This window comes from Borostomias antarcticus (genome assembly GCF_949987555.1).
Source record: "Borostomias antarcticus genome assembly, chromosome: 24".
Taxonomy (NCBI): domain Eukaryota; kingdom Metazoa; phylum Chordata; class Actinopteri; order Stomiiformes; family Stomiidae; genus Borostomias; species Borostomias antarcticus.
This window is the reverse complement of record NC_140257.1, coordinates 7,465,690-7,487,849: the sequence shown is the minus strand read 5'-3', so window position 1 is coordinate 7,487,849 and position 22,160 is coordinate 7,465,690. Positions and strand designations below refer to the sequence as shown.

Sequence of the window (22,160 nt, the reverse complement as noted above, 5' to 3'; positions counted from 1 at the left end):
TTCTTCTGTTGGTATTCACTGTTGTTTTGAGTTGCTTGCTGGATTGGATGATTGCACTCTCCCACAGTAATAAGGAAAAAAGGCTATCGCCTGGCGGAGGCATAAAAATACCAATTGTTATTATTAAAGGGGAGAAATACTTAACCAAAATAACATTTCCAAACTATTTTTGAGGAGTTTATATGAACTGACTGGAGAGAGTTATCCAACAAAAATTACACGGTTTGTTCCATATTATCAATCTTTTTTATTTTTTTATTTGACTTAATCCTATTAGTTGGCCTGCCTTTTGTATGCCATTTATAAGGCCAACATATAATCATTGTTGATGTGATAACACTCATCTGTAGTGTGCACCATTCAAGGCAAATATATTTCTAATTTTTCTCATGTTTATGCGTTATCTTTTTCTTCCAGTAAACCGCCACCATGAGTACAGACGCGGAGATGGCCCAGTACGGCCCAGCCGCCATCTACCTTCGTAAGGGTGAGAAGGAGAGGATTGAGGCTCAGAGCAGGCCATTTGATGCTAAGAATGCCTGCTTTGTGAGCGACAAGGTAGAGCTGTACCTCAAGGCAAAGATTCTCAAAAGGGACGCTGGGAAGGTTGAGGTGGAAATGGAACTGTCTAAGGAGGTAAGTCTATAAACTGACGTGTTCAGTTGGGTTGCAATTGTACAGAATTAACATGTTTAGTGAATTGTTTCAGTTGAAACTAGTTTTGGCTTTATTTCTTAATTTAAGACGAAAACCGTCAAAGATGAGGAGATCTTCGAAATGAACCCCCCTAAGTTTGACAAGATTGAGGACATGGCCATGATGACCTACCTTAATGAAGCTTCTGTCCTGTATAACCTCAAAGAGCGTTATGCAGCATGGATGATCTACGTAAGAAAGACACAGACATACACCTGCACAAATATATCCCATAATTGCATTCTTATATCTATACTGCATGTTGCCTGCTATATATCTTTTAATATCTGTAAACCCTGCATGCACCATAATGTGTCTAATGTCCTGTCTCAATCCCTTCTGATGCAGACCTACTCTGGACTCTTCTGTGCCACGGTGAACCCCTACAAGTGGCTCCCTGTGTACGACATGGTAGTGGTCAACGCCTACAGAGGGAAGAAGCGTATGGAGGCTCCACCCCACATCTTCTCTGTCTCTGACAACGCCTTCCAGAACATGTTGACTGGTACGAACAATCATTGATGGATGGATGAAGGGATGGATATACAGTATGGAGGGATGGGTTAATGAATAGGCTTATAGATGGCGAGGTGAATAGATGGATGGATGGATGATGGATGAATGGGTGGATAGATGGATGGATGGGTGGATATATGGATGGATGGGAGGAGAGGTTGATATGATGTATGTACTTCATGATGATGCTATTCTTGACACCTCTTACATATTTCTTTACTTGCAGACAGGGAGAACCAGTCTATCTTGATCACGTAAGTTTAACATGCAATTTTGAATTGATTATTAGTTTGTTAGAACTTAGCAGTTTGTAGTCAGAATCAAGTGTTTCACTGTAATACTTTAATTATATGATAATGCCTATCTTGAGACATTTGCCAATACTTTTATTTGAAAATGACTAAAATAAACCAATTTTCTATTCCATAAACCAGTGGAGAATCCGGTGCTGGAAAGACTGTCAACACTAAGCGTGTCATCCAGTTCTTTGCCACCATTGCTGTATCTGGGGGTGAAAAGAAGAAGGAGACTGGCAAAATTAAGGCAAGTCCTTAGAATTTCTGGGGTGGCAGTCGCCCTGCAGTTATAAAAGAGAGACAGCTACCAAAAGGTAATTTGTTTTTTCAGGGAACATTGTGGGTTATTTTCTGGCTGCTAGACTGTTCCAGGTTTCAGTACTGTGGCCGTGTTATGCTGTTCACAGCTGTCCTTGGCCTGCCTACTGAGTTACAATGTAACTGACCAACATGCTCTTTTCTCTCAGGGTTCCCTTGAGGATCAGATCATTGCAGCTAACCCTCTGCTGGAGGCTTATGGTAATGCCAAGACAGTGAGGAACGACAATTCGTCTCGCTTTGTAAGTTTGGGGGGACAAGATTATATATTATAGCACATGCTCTTTCTAATACATTCCCTATTATGATGATATAGTACAGCATACTACCAGCAGTACTGTAGCAGTACTGTAATTGCCAAAATGTTGTAAATCAAAGTGTAAATACTGTGTGCTATTCTGGCAATTGTATTTATTTTCTGACCCTCTGGTATTTCTCCATGCTGTACATTAGGGTAAATTCATCAGGATTCACTTCCAAAATACCGGCAAACTGGCCAGTGCTGACATTGAAACTTGTAAGTTGGCTTGGATTGCTTCTCAGTTCTTCATTAAATACACAAGGATATTACACCAGATTGTTGGCCTAAATATAGACAAAAAATTACTATGACTTTTGGTTTCCTACTTCAGATTCAAATTGCTCTCTCTCTCTCTCCTTCCCTCTCTCTCTCTCCCTCCAGACCTGCTGGAGAAGTCCAGAGTAAGCTTCCAGCTGCCCGATGAGAGAGGCTACCACATCTTCTACCAGATGATGACCAACCACAAGCCTGAGATTGTTGGTAAGATGAAGCAGAGTGCAGAGAAACAGTGCCCACTACTACTACTACTACTACTACTAATACTAATAATAAACTTTAATAATTACGTTTGTATATCACCTTTCATACAAAAATGCAGCTCAAATTTCTTTGCAATAAAGAAATGATATGCAATAGCGCTTCACATAAAAATAGACCTAACATGACCATAAAAACAGGGATAGAGTGCCATAGTTCATGTAAAATCAGATGGAAGATGAAAGACACTAAATAATAATCCCTTAGCAGAGCCTCGATCTTGATGTTCAATCAGCAGATCTGTCATACTCGGCAGAACTGTGTCTGCAATACCCTTTATTTACTGATATATATTTACGTATATATTTACATATATATATATAAATATACATATATACTATAGATATTATAATGTACAGTATATAGCCTAGTGGTTATATTATTTATTCATAATCATAACATTGTCTATTGTAACCCAAGGTAGCGATGCTCTGAGCGGATGGTAGAGTGCATGACTACAGTTCCCTGAAGTAGGGGAACGAGTTACAACACATTTGTGTGGGAAAAACACTGGCGTAAGAGCTTTGGAATACATCTGAACAGGCTAATTGCTACAGTACTGTATGTTGGCAAAATAGCTTTTAGTTACACCTGAGCAGGCTAATTACTGTCTAGTGTGTAGAGATGAACAGCCCTGTGTACCAATATGCTGCTGCAGTAAAGGGTGTTTTGAGTTTAAGATCCACTGGTGTTGCAGGTAGAAAGGTGCAGCATTGATGAAGCCAGGCTTCGATCCAGGTTGAGGATACATATTGGCATAGCCTAAGAGACTTGTCCTTTTTCATGTGACATACTGCATGTTTTATTATGTGCTCTTTGTGTGTTATTGTTGTTTGACTTGTACAGCACTTTGGTCAACTTTGTTGTTTTTAAATGTGCTCTACAAATAAAGTGGTATGGTATTCTGGCACATATTCAGCAAGCAGTGCTTATAGTTGCATTATAGTTTTATACAAGCTGATTTTCATTATTGGTTCTCCACAGAAATGACACTCATCACCACCAACCCCTATGACTACCCCATGATCAGCCAGGGTCAGATCACTGTGGCCAGTATCGATGACAACGTGGAGCTGGACGCCACAGACGTGAGTCACTGAAAGTACAATACAACACTTGAAAATAAAAGGCGTAGCATAAATGCAGTCATTAAGTCCCTCCACCTGGCACACTTGAGTTGATCTTACTTGTTTACATCTAACATTAACTTCCTCCTCCAGGAAGCTATTGACATCTTGGGCTTCACCCTTGAAGACAAGCAGAGCATCTACAAGCTGACTGGTGCTGTCATGCAACATGGCAACATGCACTTCAAGCAGAAGCAGCGTGAGGAGCAGGCTGAGCCAGATGGCACAGAGGGTGAGTCCCACTTCAAGTCCCAGGTTCCTCAAAAATCTCTATCAAATTCTATCTTTCTACTTGATATTTAACTAGAAATGGTGCCTGGAGAGCACAGACCTCCGCCCATGAATGCATTTCATGGCTGTGTGCGCGCACACGTGCGTGCGAACAGGACATGTTTGGTATTGCTGCAATTATTAGGTCACAAGCTTTATGCACGTCAAACCCCCCCCATTGAGAATACATTTTTGGCTCCTAAGCCCAAGTCGTCAGACTTCCCTCGCTCTTTTTTAGCCTGGAAAAATAAATGCCTCAGTCCAAAAAATGACTGGAAGTGAATGGACAGCTGTGTTTGGGCGGCTCTGTGGCGCCTCCCTTGGGTCGCAGCCGGTGGTCGGTAGTGCGGTGCACTCCGTGCTCTCCCACCGCACACCCCAGTTCAAACCTTGTGTGTCTAGTGCCCCCACACAGGGAGCTGCATCCGTTCTATTTTTTTTTTTTTCATTTGTGGATCCAGGCCGTGATTTGGATCTGCTCCAAAATGTAACGGTTACTAATTCAGCCCATGCTACACCCCTTCGCCAAGGTTCATGAAAATTGGTCAGGTAGTTTTTGTGTAATCCTGCTGGGAAATAAACGGGCGGAGTTCCCCCGCTTATTTTTACCCTGGAGAAATAAGCGGTCCTGAGCCTACGTGAATGGCCTGCCTGGCTGTGTTTGGGCGGCCTGTGGACCCGCCCTGTGAGTTTCATGAAAATCGGTCCAGTAGTTTTTGTGTAATCCTGGTCCAAAAAATGAATGGTGGTGAAAGGCCGGCCGTGTTTGGGCAGCTCGTGGACCCGCCCCGTGATTCAGATCCACTCCAAAATGTTGGACCACACTACAACCATCCACCGAGTTTCGTGAAAATCGGTCCAGTAGTTTTTGCATAATCCTGCTAACAGACAAATAAACAAACACAAGCAAGCACCCACCCACAAATGCCACTGAAAACATTACCTCTCACCATGCGCTGTCGCCGGGGTGGAGGTAATAATTAAATTGTGATCATTGTATCCCTCCTCAAACTCTATTTACTCCTCTCTCCCTCTAGTGGCTGATAAAATCTGCTACCTTCTGGGTATGAACTCAGCTGACATGCTGAAAGCCCTGTGCTACCCCAGAGTGAAGGTCGGCAATGAGTATGTGACCAAGGGTCAGACAGTGCCTCAGGTAAGGGGAGGTACACATTTGCTGAAAGAAAATAGTTTACTGCTTATTTCTTTAAATACTCAATATATGCTGTTGCAAAGTAACTGGAATGGTCCTTTTCATTTTCCCATAGTTCTTCTAGAATCAATAGAAGGCAATAAGCAGACTATAAGATGAAGTACATTAGTGTAATAAAGTGGAACCAACTCATGGCATTGTCATTACACAGGTGAATAATTCAGTGAGCGCTCTGGCCAAGTCCATCTATGAGAGGATGTTCTTGTGGATGGTCATCCGCATCAACTCGATGTTGGACACCAAGCAAGCAAGGAACTTCTTCATCGGCGTGCTCGACATTGCCGGTTTTGAGATCTTTGACGTGAGTTTGGTATTGCTATGGGATTGTTCAGGCTTTTGACCATATTTGGTCAAATAAATCCTGTCTTATTATTAATGAACTCATAAGTGAACAATTTGCTCTTCTTCTTTTTTTTTTTGTTTGTTATACATGAGTACAGAAAGTGTCTGATCTACCCTAATTAATTATGAGTAAATAAAGTCAAGATAAAGAATCAATATATGGAGGGTATCTAAACAAAGATGATCTCTCAAACTGTGCTTCTACAGTACAACAGCATGGAGCAGCTGTGCATCAACTTCACCAATGAGAAACTGCAACAGTTCTTCAACCACACCATGTTCGTCCTGGAGCAAGAGGAGTACAAGAAGGAGGGCATCATCTGGGAATTCATTGACTTTGGCATGGACTTGGCTGCCTGCATTGAGCTTATTGAGAAGGTGAAAACTATAACACTACATGTTTTGGGCTTTGCAAGTATAGTTGGTACACTTTGAAGCAACTGAATAGTATCATAATAATCACAGATATTATCATATTGGTAATACAATTCTGTAATTTATACATAAATATCGGACACATTTGGACAAGGCACTAGTTTGTTGTATGTCAACAGACACATGATTGATCAAAATGTGTTTCTTACACAGCCGATGGGCATTTTCTCCATCCTTGAAGAGGAGTGCATGTTCCCCAAGGCTTCAGACACTACCTTCAAGAACAAGCTGTACGATCAGCATCTTGGCAAGAACAGGGCCTTTGAGAAGCCTAAACCTGGAAAGGGAAAAGTCGAGGCCCACTTCTCCCTGGTCCACTACGCAGGTACAGTGGACTACAACATCTGTGGCTGGCTGGACAAGAACAAGGACCCCCTGAACGACTCTGTGCTTCAGCTGTACCAGAAGTCCTCAGTAAAAGTGATGACCGTTATCTACGTTGCTGCTCCACCTGAAGGTTTGTACATTTTCAATCCCCTCAAAGCAAAATGGATATAAGAAACTTTTTTCCCATAACGGTCACTTTGAAGTAAGTGAGATAACGATCTCAAGTGTTCAGAGTGAAAATATTTGTGTATAGGAACTTGAAGTATAGTGTATAGGAACAGAATATGTTTTTAAACAAGTTAATGCATTATATACATCTAATTAATTGTTTGTGAATTAAAAGGAAACTTAACAGTACTTAAATATAAATATTGTATCACATTATCATGTATTATTCTCTAACTCGTGATACTCATAGACACTTCAAAGAAAGGAGGCAAGAAGAAGGGAGGTTCCATGCAGACTGTGTCCTCTCAGTTCAGAGTGAGTGAACTTTTCTATCTAATTTCAAGGTACATTTGTGATGTTTTATGCCATGATTTTGTCTAATGGTTATTCATAACAAGCTACTAATCTTTACATACTTTATATTGAAATGTTTTTACAGAATCAACTAATTAGCTAATTAGGTCTAGTTGCAATCTAGCTCGTCAACTCCATTATCAATGGTATCTGAGAAAACTGTCCTTTGGAACACCCTTACAGGAGAACTTGGGCAAGCTGATGACCAACTTGAGGAGCACTCACCCTCATTTTGTGCGTTGCCTGATCCCCAATGAGTCTAAGACTCCAGGTATAACAAAATCACATTTTACAAATTATTTTACTTCTAAATTGACATTTAAATGAAATCTTAATTTCTAAAAACAGAAAAAATCATAATTATCTTTTGTTTCCAGGTCTGATGGAGAACTTCCTGGTTATCCACCAGCTGAGGTGTAACGGTGTGCTGGAGGGTATTAGGATCTGCAGAAAGGGCTTCCCCAGCAGAATCGTCTATGCTGACTTCAAGCAAAGGTACAGATACACACACAAACGTTCGTGCACAAACACATACAAAAACACAAAGTTCATGTAGAAAGGCACATGCACATTTGCACATGAATACACACACAAACATACCCTACATGTATGCACTCCCACAAACACCTTTTCATCCTTAACATTTAAAACCAAACTAATCAATATTCAATATTTCTCTCTACACAGATACAAAGTATTGAATGCCAGTGTCATCCCCGAAGGCCAGTTCATTGACAACAAGAAGGCTTCTGAGAAGTTGCTTGGGTCAATTGATGTGAATCATGAGGAATACAAGTTTGGACACACCAAGGTAAGATACCACATATTCAGGCTACGAAATACAAGCAACAACAAACACCCAACACAATAGCATTTCACCCATTCCATCAAATTAAACTCAACTTTGTGTCCTACTTTCACCTTGTTTACTTCATCTGTGTATTCTACCTGTGCCTCAGGTGTTCTTCAAAGCTGGTCTGCTGGGTGTCCTTGAGGAGATGAGAGATGAGAAGCTTGCTGCTCTGGTCACCATGACACAGGCTCTCGCCCGCGGTTACCTGATGAGGAGGGAGTTTGTGAAGATGATGGAGAGGAGGTGGGAGGGAGCTTATAATGTCTTTTTAACCTTTGTTTTACCACAAACCTCAAATTATTTGTGCAATTTCTCCCGTCAGGGATCAATAAAGTAATCCTACTCCTACTGCTACTTATGCCAACAGAAAATATGTTGTACTACAATATGACAATGTTGTGAATTACCAAAATATTATCATCCCTGGTGTTAGGATTTTAACTTTAATGGTAATTTTGATGGAAATATTTTACATATCTAAAGACACATTATATATACATACTGGTATCAGAGGATAGATTGCATTCATCACATCAGATCCAATGTGTATTGACCTTAACATTCACTGTGCTGCTCTTTCTTGTGATCAGAGAGTCCGTCTACACCATCCAGTACAATATCCGCTCATTCATGAATGTTAAGCACTGGCCATGGATGAAGGTGTACTACAAGATCAAGCCTCTTCTGCAGAGTGCTGAGACAGAGAAGGAGCTTGCCAACATGAAGGAGGATTATGAGAAATGCAAAGTCGCCCTCACCAAGTCTGAAGCTCGCAAGAAGGAGCTGGAGGAGAAAATGGTGTCCATGCTGCAGGAGAAGAACGATCTGGCTCTTGCAGTTGCATCTGTGAGTGAGCTACAGTACACAAACTCATGCATTCAAAAATAACCACCAATATCGAACAGAAATGAACACTGATCTTTTCTCCACTGTGTTTGCCTCCCAGGAAGCAGAGAATCTGAACGATGCTGAGGAAAGATGCGAGGGTCTAATCAAGAGCAAGATCCAGCTGGAGGCCAAACTCAAAGAGACAACCGAGAGGCTGGAGGATGAAGAGGAGATGAACGCAGAGCTGACGGCCAAGAAGAGGAAACTGGAGGATGAGTGCTCTGAGCTGAAGAAGGACATTGACGATCTGGAGCTTACCTTGGCCAAAGTGGAGAAGGAGAAACACGCCACTGAGAACAAGGTTTCAACATGTCAAAATCTTTTCAATAGCAAAGCAGTAGTTTGTTCAAAAACACAGCCAAACAGTAATGAAGTTAAGCTCTTCTATTCCCAAATCATGAACTGACCATCATCTCCTTTCGTTCTTGTCTTGTCCAGGTTAAAAACCTGACAGAGGAGATGGCCGCCCAAGACGAGAGCGTTGCCAAGTTGACCAAGGAGAAGAAAGCCCTGCAAGAGGCCCACCAGCAGACACTGGATGACCTGCAGGCAGAGGAGGACAAAGTCAACACTCTGACCAAGGCCAAGACCAAGCTGGAACAGCAAGTCGACGACGTGAGTCATCTTAGAGGATGTCTTGCACATTAGGGGCAGTTCTAACTATGCCTCTTCATGAATCGCTTATTGTTATCCTCATGAATGTTATCAATATTTACTTGTTATCACCAAAGATGAGTGAAAATCATGTGTTTTTTTCTCCAGCTGGAAGGTTCTCTGGAGCAAGAGAAGAAGCTCCGTATGGACCTGGAGAGAACCAAGAGAAAGCTGGAGGGAGACCTGAAACTGGCCCAGGAATCCATCATGGACCTGGAGAATGACAAGCAGCAGTCTGATGAGAAGATCAAGAAGTAAGTACAAATATTTTTCAGAGATCATTTGAGATAGATTGAATTAACTTGAATTCCAACCATCATTACAATGAAAGTGGCTTTAGTTTTGAATTCCAAAATTCCAAAATCGTAAATTTGTGCGACCAATATAAATGCACTGCAACAGTCAATTTGGTCATGTTCTTGGACAAGCTGCCCTATTGTGATGGTACTTTTTGTCCCTTGGCCCTTACTAAATGTTGTCAGAAATTATATCACCCAGGACACAGGCAACTAACACGTCACATCAAAATGGTCGTAGACCCCTGGTGTAGTGAATGGTTGGACTCCGCCCTCACAATAACACAGTAACTAAATGTTTGTCATTGATTCCTTTGTGCTCCATAGGAAGGACTTTGAGACCAGCCAGCTCCTCAGCAAGATTGAGGATGAGCAGTCTCTGGGAGCCCAGCTGCAGAAGAAGATCAAGGAACTTCAGGTACCGTGTAGTTACTGAGCCCTATTACAGTCATGATCATTATGATTCCAGAAAAAATAATCCTACATTTGATAGCGCTGTCCTTGCTTCTGAGACGTTCAGCCGGTTTGACTTTGGGTTGACTTCACCCTTATTTGCCCCCTGTCTCCTACTGAAGACCAGAATTAAAGAGTTAAAGGAATTTCTTTGGCAGCCATGATTCGTGAGAAGAGTACTTAAGAGTATTTAATCTCTACTTTAGGCTCGTATTGAGGAGCTGGAGGAGGAGATCGAGGCTGAGCGTGCTGCCAGGGCCAAGGTGGAGAAGCAGAGAGCTGATCTGTCCAGGGAACTTGAAGAGATCAGCGAGAGGCTGGAGGAAGCAGGAGGCGCCACTGCTGCTCAGATTGAGATGAACAAGAAGCGTGAGGCTGAGTTCCAGAAACTGAGACGTGATCTGGAGGAGTCCACCCTGCAACACGAGGCCACGGCTGCTGCCCTGAGGAAGAAGCAGGCTGACAGTGTGGCAGAGCTGGGTGAGCAGATCGACAACCTGCAGCGCGTCAAGCAGAAGCTGGAGAAAGAGAAGAGCGAGTACAAGATGGAGATTGATGACCTCTCCTCCAACATGGAAGCAGTTGCCAAGGCTAAGGTCAGTCATAATTCAATATTTTGATATATTACATGCAGTCTCTGCACCAAGCAGTATAGGCAAATCTGCAGTGTTCTCCCACATAGAAGAGAATAGTAGGGTGCCAAAGGAGGCTTGCGAAAAGCTAATGTCATTGTAGCTCAACTGATTATTATCAATGCAAACCAGACTCACTCAATCAAATACAGTATGTGTGTATTCCAAATACATGGTAGGGAATCACTGTCCTCTTCCTCCTCAGAAAAATACATTAATTCATGTAAAACGAAAGTGACAGTGTAATTAAAGCATAACCCTTTACCATGTCTGTAAACATGGTGTTTGACCCACAGGGCAATCTAGAGAAGATGGCGCGCACCCTTGAGGATCAGCTCAGCGAGATCAAGACTAAGAATGATGAGAATCTTCGCCAGAACACTGACATCAGCGCACATAGAGCCAGACTCCTGACTGAGAACGGTAAAATGAATAAATCAAGAACAAAGATGTATTGCATCTCATTACCAATTTTCAATTCAAACCTTTATTTAGCCAGAGGAAACACATTGAGACCAGGGGTCTCATTCACAATGTTGCCCTAGTTACAACAATCAGTGAACAGTCACACAAACACACAATACAATCATAAAAAAGCAGAACAAGTACAATCATAAAAACAATAAACAATGCATAGAGATAAAACATGTATAATTTAATTAAAACAAACACAAGTATCTAATCCAGTTTTATTCATCATTTGTTTACAATCACCCATTGAGAGGTATTGTATCTAGTAAGAGTGTCTTGCAGCTCATTCCATGCTCTGGGAGTCCAGTATCTAAAAGCAGTCTTCCCTAGCTCAGTTTTGACTTGAGGGACCTCAAGAACCAACCAGTCCTGGGACCTTGTCTGGTAATATCCAGAGCACCATGTGATGAGTGATGTCAGGTAACTAGGTAGTTTTTGTAAGATCGCTTTGTAAACATACAGGTACAAATGATGCATTCCCCTAGCGGACAAGGATGGCCACCCCACTGACTGATACAGGTGACAATGGTGTGTTCTATAATAATTACCTGTAATAAAACTACGTGCCGAGTGGTAAACCATGTCAAGCTCATAGTCTAGAACTGACAGGAACGTTGATTTTACTAAAAGTTTCCTTAATTGTCACACAAGATACTTCTATACAAGAACCCAAGTTTCACTCTCAGCTTTTTTGTTATTTTGTCAACATGCATTTGAAAAGTTTTTCGTCAATACATTATAATAGATAATAATAGCAGATAATAGAATTACTTTCCTTAAAGGAGCGTTAACTAGAACATGCTATATATTTAGTTTTAGCTGCATTTAAAACCAGTTTAAGCTCCAGGAGTGAGCCCTTAATGAAGTCAAAAGCTGTCTGCAAAATAAACAATTCTCCTTCCATTGACCAGGTAGCTGAGTTTAGCACTGTATTGTCGGTATAAAGGTGCACCTTACAACCATTTTAAAAAGAGATAATGTTATTAATAACACATATAAATTATAATAGACTGTTGATGATTCATAAAATCCATATACAGATGCATGGACCACATGATTCAGTTTAATGTATGAGAGGGGGAAAAGCATAAATATAGAAAGCGTCTGTGATGTTCTTTGCCTGACGAGAGCTCCATTCATTCCCTGCAGGTGAGTTTGGACGCCAGCTGGAGGAGAAGGAAGCCTTGGTGTCCCAGTTGACCAGAGGCAAGCAGGCCTACACCCAGCAGATTGAGGAGCTCAAGAGGCTTGTTGAGGAGGAGGTCAAGGTGAGGCTCTAAAACAAGTTGAACTATGGAGTCAGGTTCACCAACTATGTCAGTGACTTACTGTGACTATTACACACTGTTTGTCTCTTATTGAGTCCTTCTTTTTTGTAGTGTCTTGTTTAGTTTGTCATGCTTTTATTCTATATGTATGCGACTTATTTCATGTAGTTTCTGATGACTCAATGAAATATGAACTTGAAAGTATACATTTATGTAGTTTTCAGTAAATAGAACTAGAACGCTCTCTCGTTTTCTTTTCCTCCCAGGCTAAGAACGCTCTGGCCCATGGTGTCCAATCTGCTCGCCATGACTGTGACCTGCTGAGGGAGCAGTTTGAGGAGGAGCAGGAGGCCAAGGCAGAGCTGCAACGCGGCATGTCCAAGGCTAACTCTGAGGTGGCTCAGTGGAGATCCAAGTATGAGACGGATGCCATCCAGAGGACAGAGGAGCTGGAGGAGGCCAAGTAAGTCAAAGGAACCAGAAGGCCTTCCCCAAGAGACATTATATGCCACCCGTTGGGGAAGTAGATTGCTAAGAAGAATCGCGATGTAAAGCTACTTATGGAACTTATAAACTTTCGATCAGGACAGAGCACCTTCACAAAGCCTCTTTTGTCCCAAACAGGAAGAAGCTGGCTCAGCGTCTCCAGGAGGCTGAGGAGACCATCGAGGCCACCAACTCCAAGTGTGCCTCTCTGGAGAAGACCAAGCAGAGGCTGCAGGGAGAGGTGGAAGACCTCATGATTGACGTTGAGAGGGCCAACGCATTGGCCGCCAACCTGGACAAGAAGCAGAGGAACTTTGACAAGGTGAAAAAGATTATACCACAACTAAGTTTCAATAAGGTGAAATGATAGTTTTTTGGCAATCATTGGTCCACATGCTTTACTGGATGGCAGGGAAAGGAACCTGAACCAGCAATTGGAGGGTTTAGGGACTTAGAGTGATTTTAACACATTCTACTATTGTGCTGTTAGTTCATAACGACCTCAATGGCAAATGTAGTCATTATCATTTTCTAAATGCAATTAGTGTTAAAGGCTGCTTTCGCATGTGCTTCCTCCTACTGTAGGTTCTGGCAGAGTGGAAGCAGAAGTTTGAGGAGGGTCAGGCTGAGCTGGAGGGAGCTCAGAAGGAGGCTCGTTCTCTCAGCACAGAACTCTTCAAGATGAAGAACTCCTACGAGGAGGCTCTTGACCAGCTGGAGACTCTGAAGAGAGAGAACAAGAACTTGCAACGTGAGCTAAATGCAGTGCATGATGCTTTTAGAAGGGTATTTTCCACAGAACAACCCGAAGTAGTGGAAGGAACTGTTTCTCATTTAATGACTCAATTGTGCTGTGGATTAGTTATGTTAATGTAAAATGTTTCTGTTTCAAATCACAGAGGAGATCTCTGACCTGACTGAACAGATCGGAGAGACTGGCAAGAGCATCCATGAACTGGAGAAGGCCAAGAAGACGGTGGAGACAGAGAAGTCTGAGATCCAGACTGCGTTGGAGGAGGCTGAGGTAAAACTAAAATTAGAAAAGTAGAATACAGTTTCATTTGGAAATAATGAATATCGTCACAGTTCTTATATAACAAAGTGATTACTTCCATTTATTCAGGGAACACTGGAGCATGAGGAGTCCAAGATCCTGCGTGTGCAGCTGGAGCTGAACCAGATCAAGGGTGAGGTGGACAGGAAGCTGGCAGAGAAGGATGAGGAGATGGAACAGATCAAGAGGAACAGCCAGAGGGTGGTTGAGTCCATGCAGAGCACCCTGGATTCTGAGGTCCGCAGCAGGAACGACGCCCTGAGAGTGAAGAAGAAGATGGAGGGAGACCTGAACGAGATGGAGGTCCAGCTGAGCCACGCTAACCGCCAAGCAGCAGAGGCCCAGAAGCAGCTGAGGAATGTGCAGGGGCAGCTCAAGGTACTGAGAATCTTTATAATAATGATTACACTGCAGAGAAGAAAATAAAACCGCTTTCAGTCCAGTAATGCTGGCCTAGATTGGATCATATCCTAGATTTAAAGCTACAGTATGTAACGTCTGCACTATGAGCCTGATATGAGCTAGCAACAAGCTAGTCATGAGGAAAATTCCATCTGCCAGGGTAAATTCAGTCTTCTTCAACCCTTATGGTTTGTGGGTCTGGGTACGCCCACATTCCCATACGGCCATAGAAGAATGCCCATTGTTGGCGTTTGGATCTTGTGCATGCATGCACACGTTGAACCAGCTGTGGCCACACCTCTCCAAACATGTTTTCCCATTACATACTTAATCCTTTTTGTTCCTTGAGGAACATAAGGATGCAACAATCTGCTTCCATCTGATTCTGTCCTGTGCAGCACGTTGTGCCTCGCCCCAAGTTAGGTTAGCCATTTTCATTTCAGAGGTCACAGTTCTTCGACAAGTTGTTTTTGGCCTCCCTTGTTTCCTCTTTCCAGGTTCTATCTCAAGGCTACTTTGGGAATACAGTCCTGGTCCATTCTGAGGACATGTCCTAGCCATTGGAGCCGGCACTGTTTAATTTCCAGCACTACACTGCGACAGTTTGTATTTTTACACAGGTCCTCATTGGAAATCCTTTCCGGCCAGAAGATGCAACATTTCCTTCGGAGACATCCATTGTGGAATGCATTGATCTTCTTCATGTCATTCTCAACAACTCGCCAGCTTTCTGAGCCGTACAGCAGAACTGACTTAACATTGCTGTTATACATTCTGATCTTGTTTTTTTTCTTCCCATAGGCACACACATATACAGACAAAGCTGCTAGAGTACTAGACAACTTAGATTATGTGTAGTAAATAAAATGTCATATCTGTGTTTCTAGGATGCCCAGTTGCACCTGGACGATGCTGTCCGTGCTGCAGAGGACATGAAGGAGCAGGCAGCCATGGTGGACCGCAGAAACGGTCTGATGGTGGCTGAGATTGAGGAGCTGAGAGCGGCTCTTGAGCAGACAGAGAGAGGCCGCAAAGTGGCTGAGCAGGAGCTGGTGGACGCCAGTGAAAGAGTGGGACTGCTGCATTCCCAGGTGCTAACACACAGACACAGATAAAGCCATGGAACATTCATAATGGAAGTTATTTTTAAACGTATCATTGTTTAATCCTTCCAGAACACCAGCCTGTTGAACAGCAAGAAGAAGCTTGAGGGTGACCTGGTGCAGGTGCAAGGAGAGGTGGATGACACCGTCCAGGAGGCCAGGAATGCTGAGGAGAAGGCTAAGAAGGCCATCACTGATGTGAGTCTGGATAAGTTTAATCTGTATGCATCTTTCACCCTCATCACACTGTACTGTTTGCTAACCGATCAACTTTTACCACTCATAACAGCTATGCTGACTTACCTAGCAGTACTTCTCCACCTCACCCAAGCTGTGTTCTGTGGTGGCAGGCAGCCATGATGGCTGAAGAGCTGAAGAAGGAGCAGGACACCAGCTCTCACCTTGAGAGGATGAAGAAGAATCTTGAGGTGACAGTTAAGGACCTTCAGCACCGTCTGGATGAGGCTGAGAACCTGGCCATGAAGGGTGGCAAGAAGCAGCTCCAGAAACTGGAGAGCAGGGTGAGTTAATAGCAGTGGTAGAATTACCTGAGTTGCCTTAAATGGGGAAAAATGTTTTTATAGCATGTAATTGATAAAATCTTCTCAATGAGCTCATGTTCTCCATGCAGGTGCGTGAGCTGGAGGGAGAGATTGATGCTGAACAGAGGAGAGGTGCAGACGCAATCAAGGGAGTCCGCAAGTACGAGCGCAGAGTCAAGGAGCTGACATACCAGGTAACAACTCACACTCCAATACACTCCTCATTATACAGACATCATATATGTATGTGAACATAATACTGTATATATATATTTGCATAAATGTGTGTGTGTATGTGTATACACACGTTATTTACACATATTATATAATTTCTTAATTTCCTATCTGCTTTAGACTGAGGAGGATAAGAAGAACATGACCAGACTTCAGGACCTTGTGGACAAGCTGCAGCTTAAAGTGAAGGCCTACAAGAGACAGGCTGAGGAGGCTGTAAGTCATACACTAAAGAGTTCAAACTGCATTGCAGGTTTAACCTGAAATCAAAATCTTTTTGAGTTCCATTGAAACCTTTAACTAGGAGCTACATTCATGTCAAAATACTTGAGCTTGATTGAGTTTGCCCTTTATAAAGGAAAAAGTGCAGAAGTCACAAAAGTTTAAGTCCACCCTCAAATTAAGCCATTATCATTTAGAATTAAACAATAGGCTTTTGACCTTACTACCAAATAGAATAGAATGCAAATTCGCTAAGATACACAACTTGATCGTCATTCTGCAACTACTGCATTTTGGGATGCTGATGTTTTTCTCTCAATATCTCCCAGGAGGAGCAAGCCAACGGCCACATGTCCAAGTTCAGGAAGGTTCAGCATGAGCTGGAGGAGGCTGAGGAGCGTGCTGACATCGCTGAGTCTCAGGTCAACAAGCTCAGAGCCAAGAGCCGTGACTCTGGAAAGGTAAGGGTTCGTTTGCTGTTGGGTAAACTTGAATCTTGTCCTACTGGAACCACTACTTCACGTTATAGTTCACAAAAATGCATATTTTGTCTGGACCCTTTCTGCAAAAAGAAGCTGATAACTAATGCCCTCTTTGTTTTTTTCTTTCCTTCTCTCAGGCAAAGGAAGCTGAATAAACATGACAAGAGCCTGTCACACATTACTATGGCTGATAAAATATGAGTTTCATGGTGAATGTTTTTTGAAATAAATTAAGCAAGAATGCACTTAATGAATTTGTGGATTTGTTACAAGAACAGCTAGTGTAAACAAAGACATGGGGTCACTCAACTTTACTGCAGCTTCTTTATTGCTCCATGAAACACCTACAGCAAGTAAAAGCAGCTCTTTTCAACTTTCAACTACAAAAACAGAATACACCCCTGGAAACAGTTGATCAATAAATCACCAAAGGTTTTGCAATGACTGAAGGTGGATATAAACCAAGCCAACAGTCAGATGAAAACAGAATGCTTACTAAACCGTCAAGCTGCTTCAGTTTGGTGGGGCTTCATTTTCGACTCTGGTCTGGAGTCATGAGGAGGTGATGCGGGCTCATTAGGCCTAATCTGAGAAACATGGAGGTATTAGAGAAACTGTCTCCCAACATGTCAGGACGTTGGGAGGAAATTAGCCAATCAGCATACGGTGGAGTTTTCATGCAGGAGAAGGGGGAGCGGGCAGAAGTTCAAGACAATGAGAATAAAGATGGTACTGCTGCTGCATTTTCAACATACTGTATCTGGCCAACTTGTAGAATAATGATCAGCTTTTTCATTGTTGATAGCCATGTCTTAGGTCAATTTTCAAGAAATAAATCTAAGTTCAGACAGGTTTCAAAGTTTCAAAATAAATAAAAGTCCAAAAAGAAAACAAGTTGAGGCACCAGGAGTCCAATGCGATGACTTTATTGCTTCTTCAGAAACAAAATAGCAGTAAAGCCGGTGCTTCCCGGGAAAGAGACCCCCCTTTGTCTTTGTGTTACCCCTTAAATAGTCTGCCACCATCCCCCCTCTTTCTTGACCACATCCCACTTTCCAAACATCATCTCTACTTTGGCACAAATCCAATGGTGTCTAATATGCCAACCTATGCCCAAATATGTCCTTTTGGTACGCCATTGTTTCCGGCAAGGGGGGGGGGGATAGGGAGAATGTTGGGGAACCCTATCGGTACATGGGCAATCGTAGACTGTTTTTGTAGACAAGACTGCAGTGCCAGCATTAATTAATTCAATCGTTTGGCAAATCAGGGAGGAGAAGAGGGGAAAATTGGGAATTTAACAGGAAGACATTGGGATATCTAAACGGTCAGGGAGATTGTACACTATTCCAGCCGCCATAAAATTGCTAGCCTCAGCAACCTTAAACTGCTCCTAAACTCACTTAAGTAGGAGAACTCCACTTTCAACAGATCAGTTCCCTATGGCTACATCTAGTGGTTGCATCTGATATTGCTGTTGAGCAGTTTATTATTGGTTTCATCTAGCGCTACTCTTGAGCAGATATCTGTTACAGCATTTAAAGTTGTGGCTATGTAAAACAATTTATACCATAGGATGATTATGATTACAATATTATGAAATGATTAAAATGCAGGGGAGCTAAATCAAACTAGAAAGTACATTTCCTGGAGAAAATGTGAGGTGGGCTAGCTGCTGCAGCTGTATGTAACAGCTACTGCTAGAACTACTACGGATCAGGCAATCTCCATGCACCCACCGGCGAAGACCGTGCGTCTCTAGCCCAATCAGGGGCTGAGTTGTGGGGTCTGTGGTGTGGACAGTGGCATGGTGGTGAGACTCCACCCCCTCAGGTCAGAGCCAGTCGGGGACAGTGTACCCCTCTCCGGACCACCTACCCGCCCGCACCGGTGAAGACCATGTGTCTCTAGCCCAATCAGGGGCTGAGTTGTGGGGCCCGTGGCGTAGATAGTGGCGTGGTGGTGAGACTCCGCCCCCCCAGGTCAGAGCTGGTCGAGGACAGTGTACCCCTCTCCGGGCCACCTACCCGCCCGCACCGGTGAAGACCATGTGTCTCTAGCCCACTCAGGGGCTGAGTTGTGGGGCCCGTGGTGTAGATTGTGGCGTGGTGGTGAGACTCCGCCCCCTCAGGTCAGAGCTGGTCGAGGACAGTGTACCCCTATCTGGGCCACCTACCCGCTCGCACCGGTGAAGACCATGTGTCTCTAGCCCACTCAGGGGCTGAGTTGTGGGGCCGTGGCGTGGATAGTGGCGTGGGGGTGAGACTCCGCCCCCTCAGGTCAGAGCCAGTCAGGGACAGTGTACCCCTCTCCGGGCCACCTACCTGACTCATCCGGTGAAGATCGTGTGTCTCTTGCCCACTCAGGGGCTGAGTTGTGGGGCCCGTGGCGTGGATAGTGGCGTGCTGGTTAGGCCCCGCCCCCTTGGGTCACAGCTAGTCGGGGACAGTACAGTGACCTCTGGGCAATTTCCATGCATCCACCAATGAAGACTGTGTCTCTAACCCACTCGGGGGTTGAGTTGTGGGGCCCGTGGCGTAGATAGTGGCGTGGTGGTGAGATTCCGCCCCCTCAGGTCAGAGCTGGTCGAGGACAGTGTACCCCTCTCCGGGCCACCTATCCACCCGCACCGGTGAAGACCATGTGTCTCTAGCCCACTCAGGGGCTGAGTTGTGGGGCCGTGGCGTGGATAGTGGCGTGGGGGTGAGACTCCACCCCCTTGGGTCAGAGCCGGTCGTGGACAGTGTAGGCCATGCCGGGCTACCCACCTGCCTTCACCAGTGAAGACTGTGTGTCTCTAGCCACCTCAGAGGCTGTGTTGTGAGGTCCGTGGCGTGGATAGTGGCGTGATGACGAGACTCCGCCCCCTCCAGTCAGAGCAGGTCGGGAGCAGTGCACTGACATCCGGGCAATCTCCATGCACCCACAGTGAAGACCGTGTGTCTGTAGCTCACTCAGGGGCTGAGATGTGGGGACAGTGGAGTGGATAATGGCGTTGTGACGAGACTCCGCCACCTCGGGTCAGAGCCGGTCTAGGACAGTGTACTGCTCCCCGGACCACCCACATGCACCCAACCGTGAAAACTGCGTCTTTAGCCAACTCAGGGGCTGAGATGTGGGGACGGTGGCGTGGATAGTGGCGTGGTGGCGAGACTCCGCCCCCTCAGGTCAGAGGTTGTGGGAGGCAGGTCAGTGATTGCCAGGCCATCCCCATGCACCCCTCATTGGAGACCATGTGTCTATAGCCCACTCCGGGGCGGAGCAGTAGCTGTAGAGGTGTTGTATGGAAGTCGAGGTTAGAAGAAGTAGCAGTGAAAAGCAATAGGTGTTTGTTATAAGTACTGCTAGTACTACACTCAAAAATAGATTAGACCACTCATCATAACTCATAGTTTTATTGAGTTCAATAGCTGAAAGAGGAGAAAAGATATTAATATGAGTTTGCAGCCTGAAAAAGAGTGTCATTCTAAATATTTCTTTGAATATAAGGAAGGAAGGAAGGAAGGAAGGAAGGGAAGGAAGGAAGGAAGGCAGGAAGGAAAGAAGGAAGGAAAGAAGGAAGGAAGGAAATAAGGAAGGATGGGTGGAAGAAAGGAAGGATGGAAGGAAGGAAGGAAGGAAGGAAGGAAGGAAGGAAGGAAGGAAGGAAGGAAGGAAGGAAGGAAAGAAGGAAGGATTGATGGAAGAAAGGAAGGATGGAAGTAAGGAAGGAAGGAAGGAAGGAAGGATGGAAGGAAGGAATATGAATGCTACCACAGTAGTCATAAAAGGGTGCCTGTACAGAGAGCCTGCGCATGTCCCCAAATTCAAATCTCAACTGACACTGAGCATCCTCTCATTCACTTCAATGGAAAGGCATGCCGGATTCAGACAGCTCTCTCTCAAAAAGTATAAAGGCTACAGCTTAGCTATTGACATCGTAGGAATCCTGAGAACTTGCTGAACATTTGTATGTATAACTGTCCGTGTAGCTTAAAAACTGTAGGCATGGCGACGAGTTAGAAAACGTGTAAAAATGCAAAATGAGCAGCTCAAAAGCTAGAGTGCAGCGCCATACGTTTAAATGGGGAGCGCAGTTGCCGAACAAATCATCATACAGCGAAAAGTATAAGTCACACAGCTTAGATACTTACATTGTACGAATCAGCACAGTTGTGTGAAAGTTTTGATGTATAATATGTGTGTGAGCTTTCAAAACTGTAGGAGTGCCAGCAGTTTACAAAATGTGTAAATATTTTCAAAGCAACAGCTGCCACCACTCTAAAAGCATAATGATACTGAACATTCCACCAGCAGTTTCAATGGCACAAAAATGACTATTAAAAGTTAAATTACTAAAAAACTATAAAAAATATCAAAAATCTGAATACATCCGTTAAAGAGCTAAACATCGTGAACATTTTAAAGTTTGAATGAAGTTTCTAGCACAAAGTATGAAGAAGTTATAAAGGAGACAAAAAACGGGGAGAATAATAATAACTAGAAAGTACATTTCCTGGAGAAAATGTGAGGTGGGCTAGCTGCTGCAGCTGTATGTAACAGCTACTGCTAGAACTACTACGGACCAGGCAATCTCCATGCACCCACCGGCGAAGACCGTGCGTCTCTAGCCCAATCAGGGACTGAGTTGTGGGGTCTGTGGCGTGGATAGTGGCGTGGTGGTGAGACTCCACCCCCTCAGGTCAGAGCCAGTCGGGGACAGTGTACCCCTCTCCGGGCCACCTACCTGACTCCACCATGAAGACCTCTGGGCAGTCTCCTTGCACCCACTGGTGAAGACTGTGTCTCTAGCTCAATCAGGGGCTGAGTTGTGGGGTCTGTGGCGTGGTGGCGAGACTCCGCCCACTTGGTTAAGAGCCAGGCGTGAACAGTGTAGGCCGCACCGGGCTATCCACCTGCCTTCACCAGTGAAGACCGTGTGTCTCCAGCCCACTCAAGGGCTGAGTTGTGGTGTCCGTAGCATGTTCAGTGGCGTGGTGGCGAGACTCCGCCCCCTTGGGTCAGAGCCGGTCGTGGAAAGTGAAGGCCATGCCGGGCTACCAACCTGCCTTCACCAGTGAAGACTGTGTGTCTCTAGCCACCTCAGAGGCTGTGTTGTGAGGTCCGTGGCGTGGATAGTGGCGTGATGGCGAGACTCCGCCCCCTCCGGTCAGAGCAGGTCGGGGGCAGTGTACTGACATCCGGGCAATCTCCATGCACCCACCAGTGAAGACCGTGCGT

The 22,160-nt window shown here is 44.2% G+C and overlaps 1 protein-coding gene across 1 annotated transcript; it reads left to right on the top strand.

Moving 5' to 3' along the window:
* Window positions 1–429: 429 nt before the first annotated feature.
* LOC311325309 (myosin heavy chain, fast skeletal muscle-like) lies at window positions 430–17,095 on the top strand (the record flags this gene model as incomplete). Its single annotated transcript, XM_084457982.1, has 39 exons — window positions 430–636; window positions 745–888; window positions 1,045–1,201; window positions 1,439–1,466; window positions 1,647–1,755; window positions 1,976–2,068; window positions 2,280–2,343; window positions 2,509–2,607; window positions 3,649–3,752; window positions 3,885–4,023; window positions 5,099–5,217; window positions 5,426–5,575; window positions 5,824–5,994; window positions 6,205–6,508; window positions 6,797–6,861; window positions 7,084–7,171; window positions 7,278–7,395; window positions 7,588–7,711; window positions 7,860–7,996; window positions 8,344–8,599; window positions 8,700–8,942; window positions 9,080–9,256; window positions 9,404–9,549; window positions 9,919–10,009; window positions 10,251–10,640; window positions 10,973–11,099; window positions 12,297–12,415; window positions 12,682–12,878; window positions 13,040–13,223; window positions 13,487–13,652; window positions 13,801–13,925; window positions 14,025–14,333; window positions 15,245–15,448; window positions 15,533–15,658; window positions 15,811–15,981; window positions 16,092–16,196; window positions 16,357–16,452; window positions 16,788–16,919; window positions 17,078–17,095. 39 exons carry the CDS (start codon window positions 430–432, stop codon window positions 17,093–17,095), a joined length of 5,802 nt encoding a protein of 1,933 aa, XP_084314108.1.
* Between the last annotated feature and the right edge of the window lie 5,065 nt (window positions 17,096–22,160).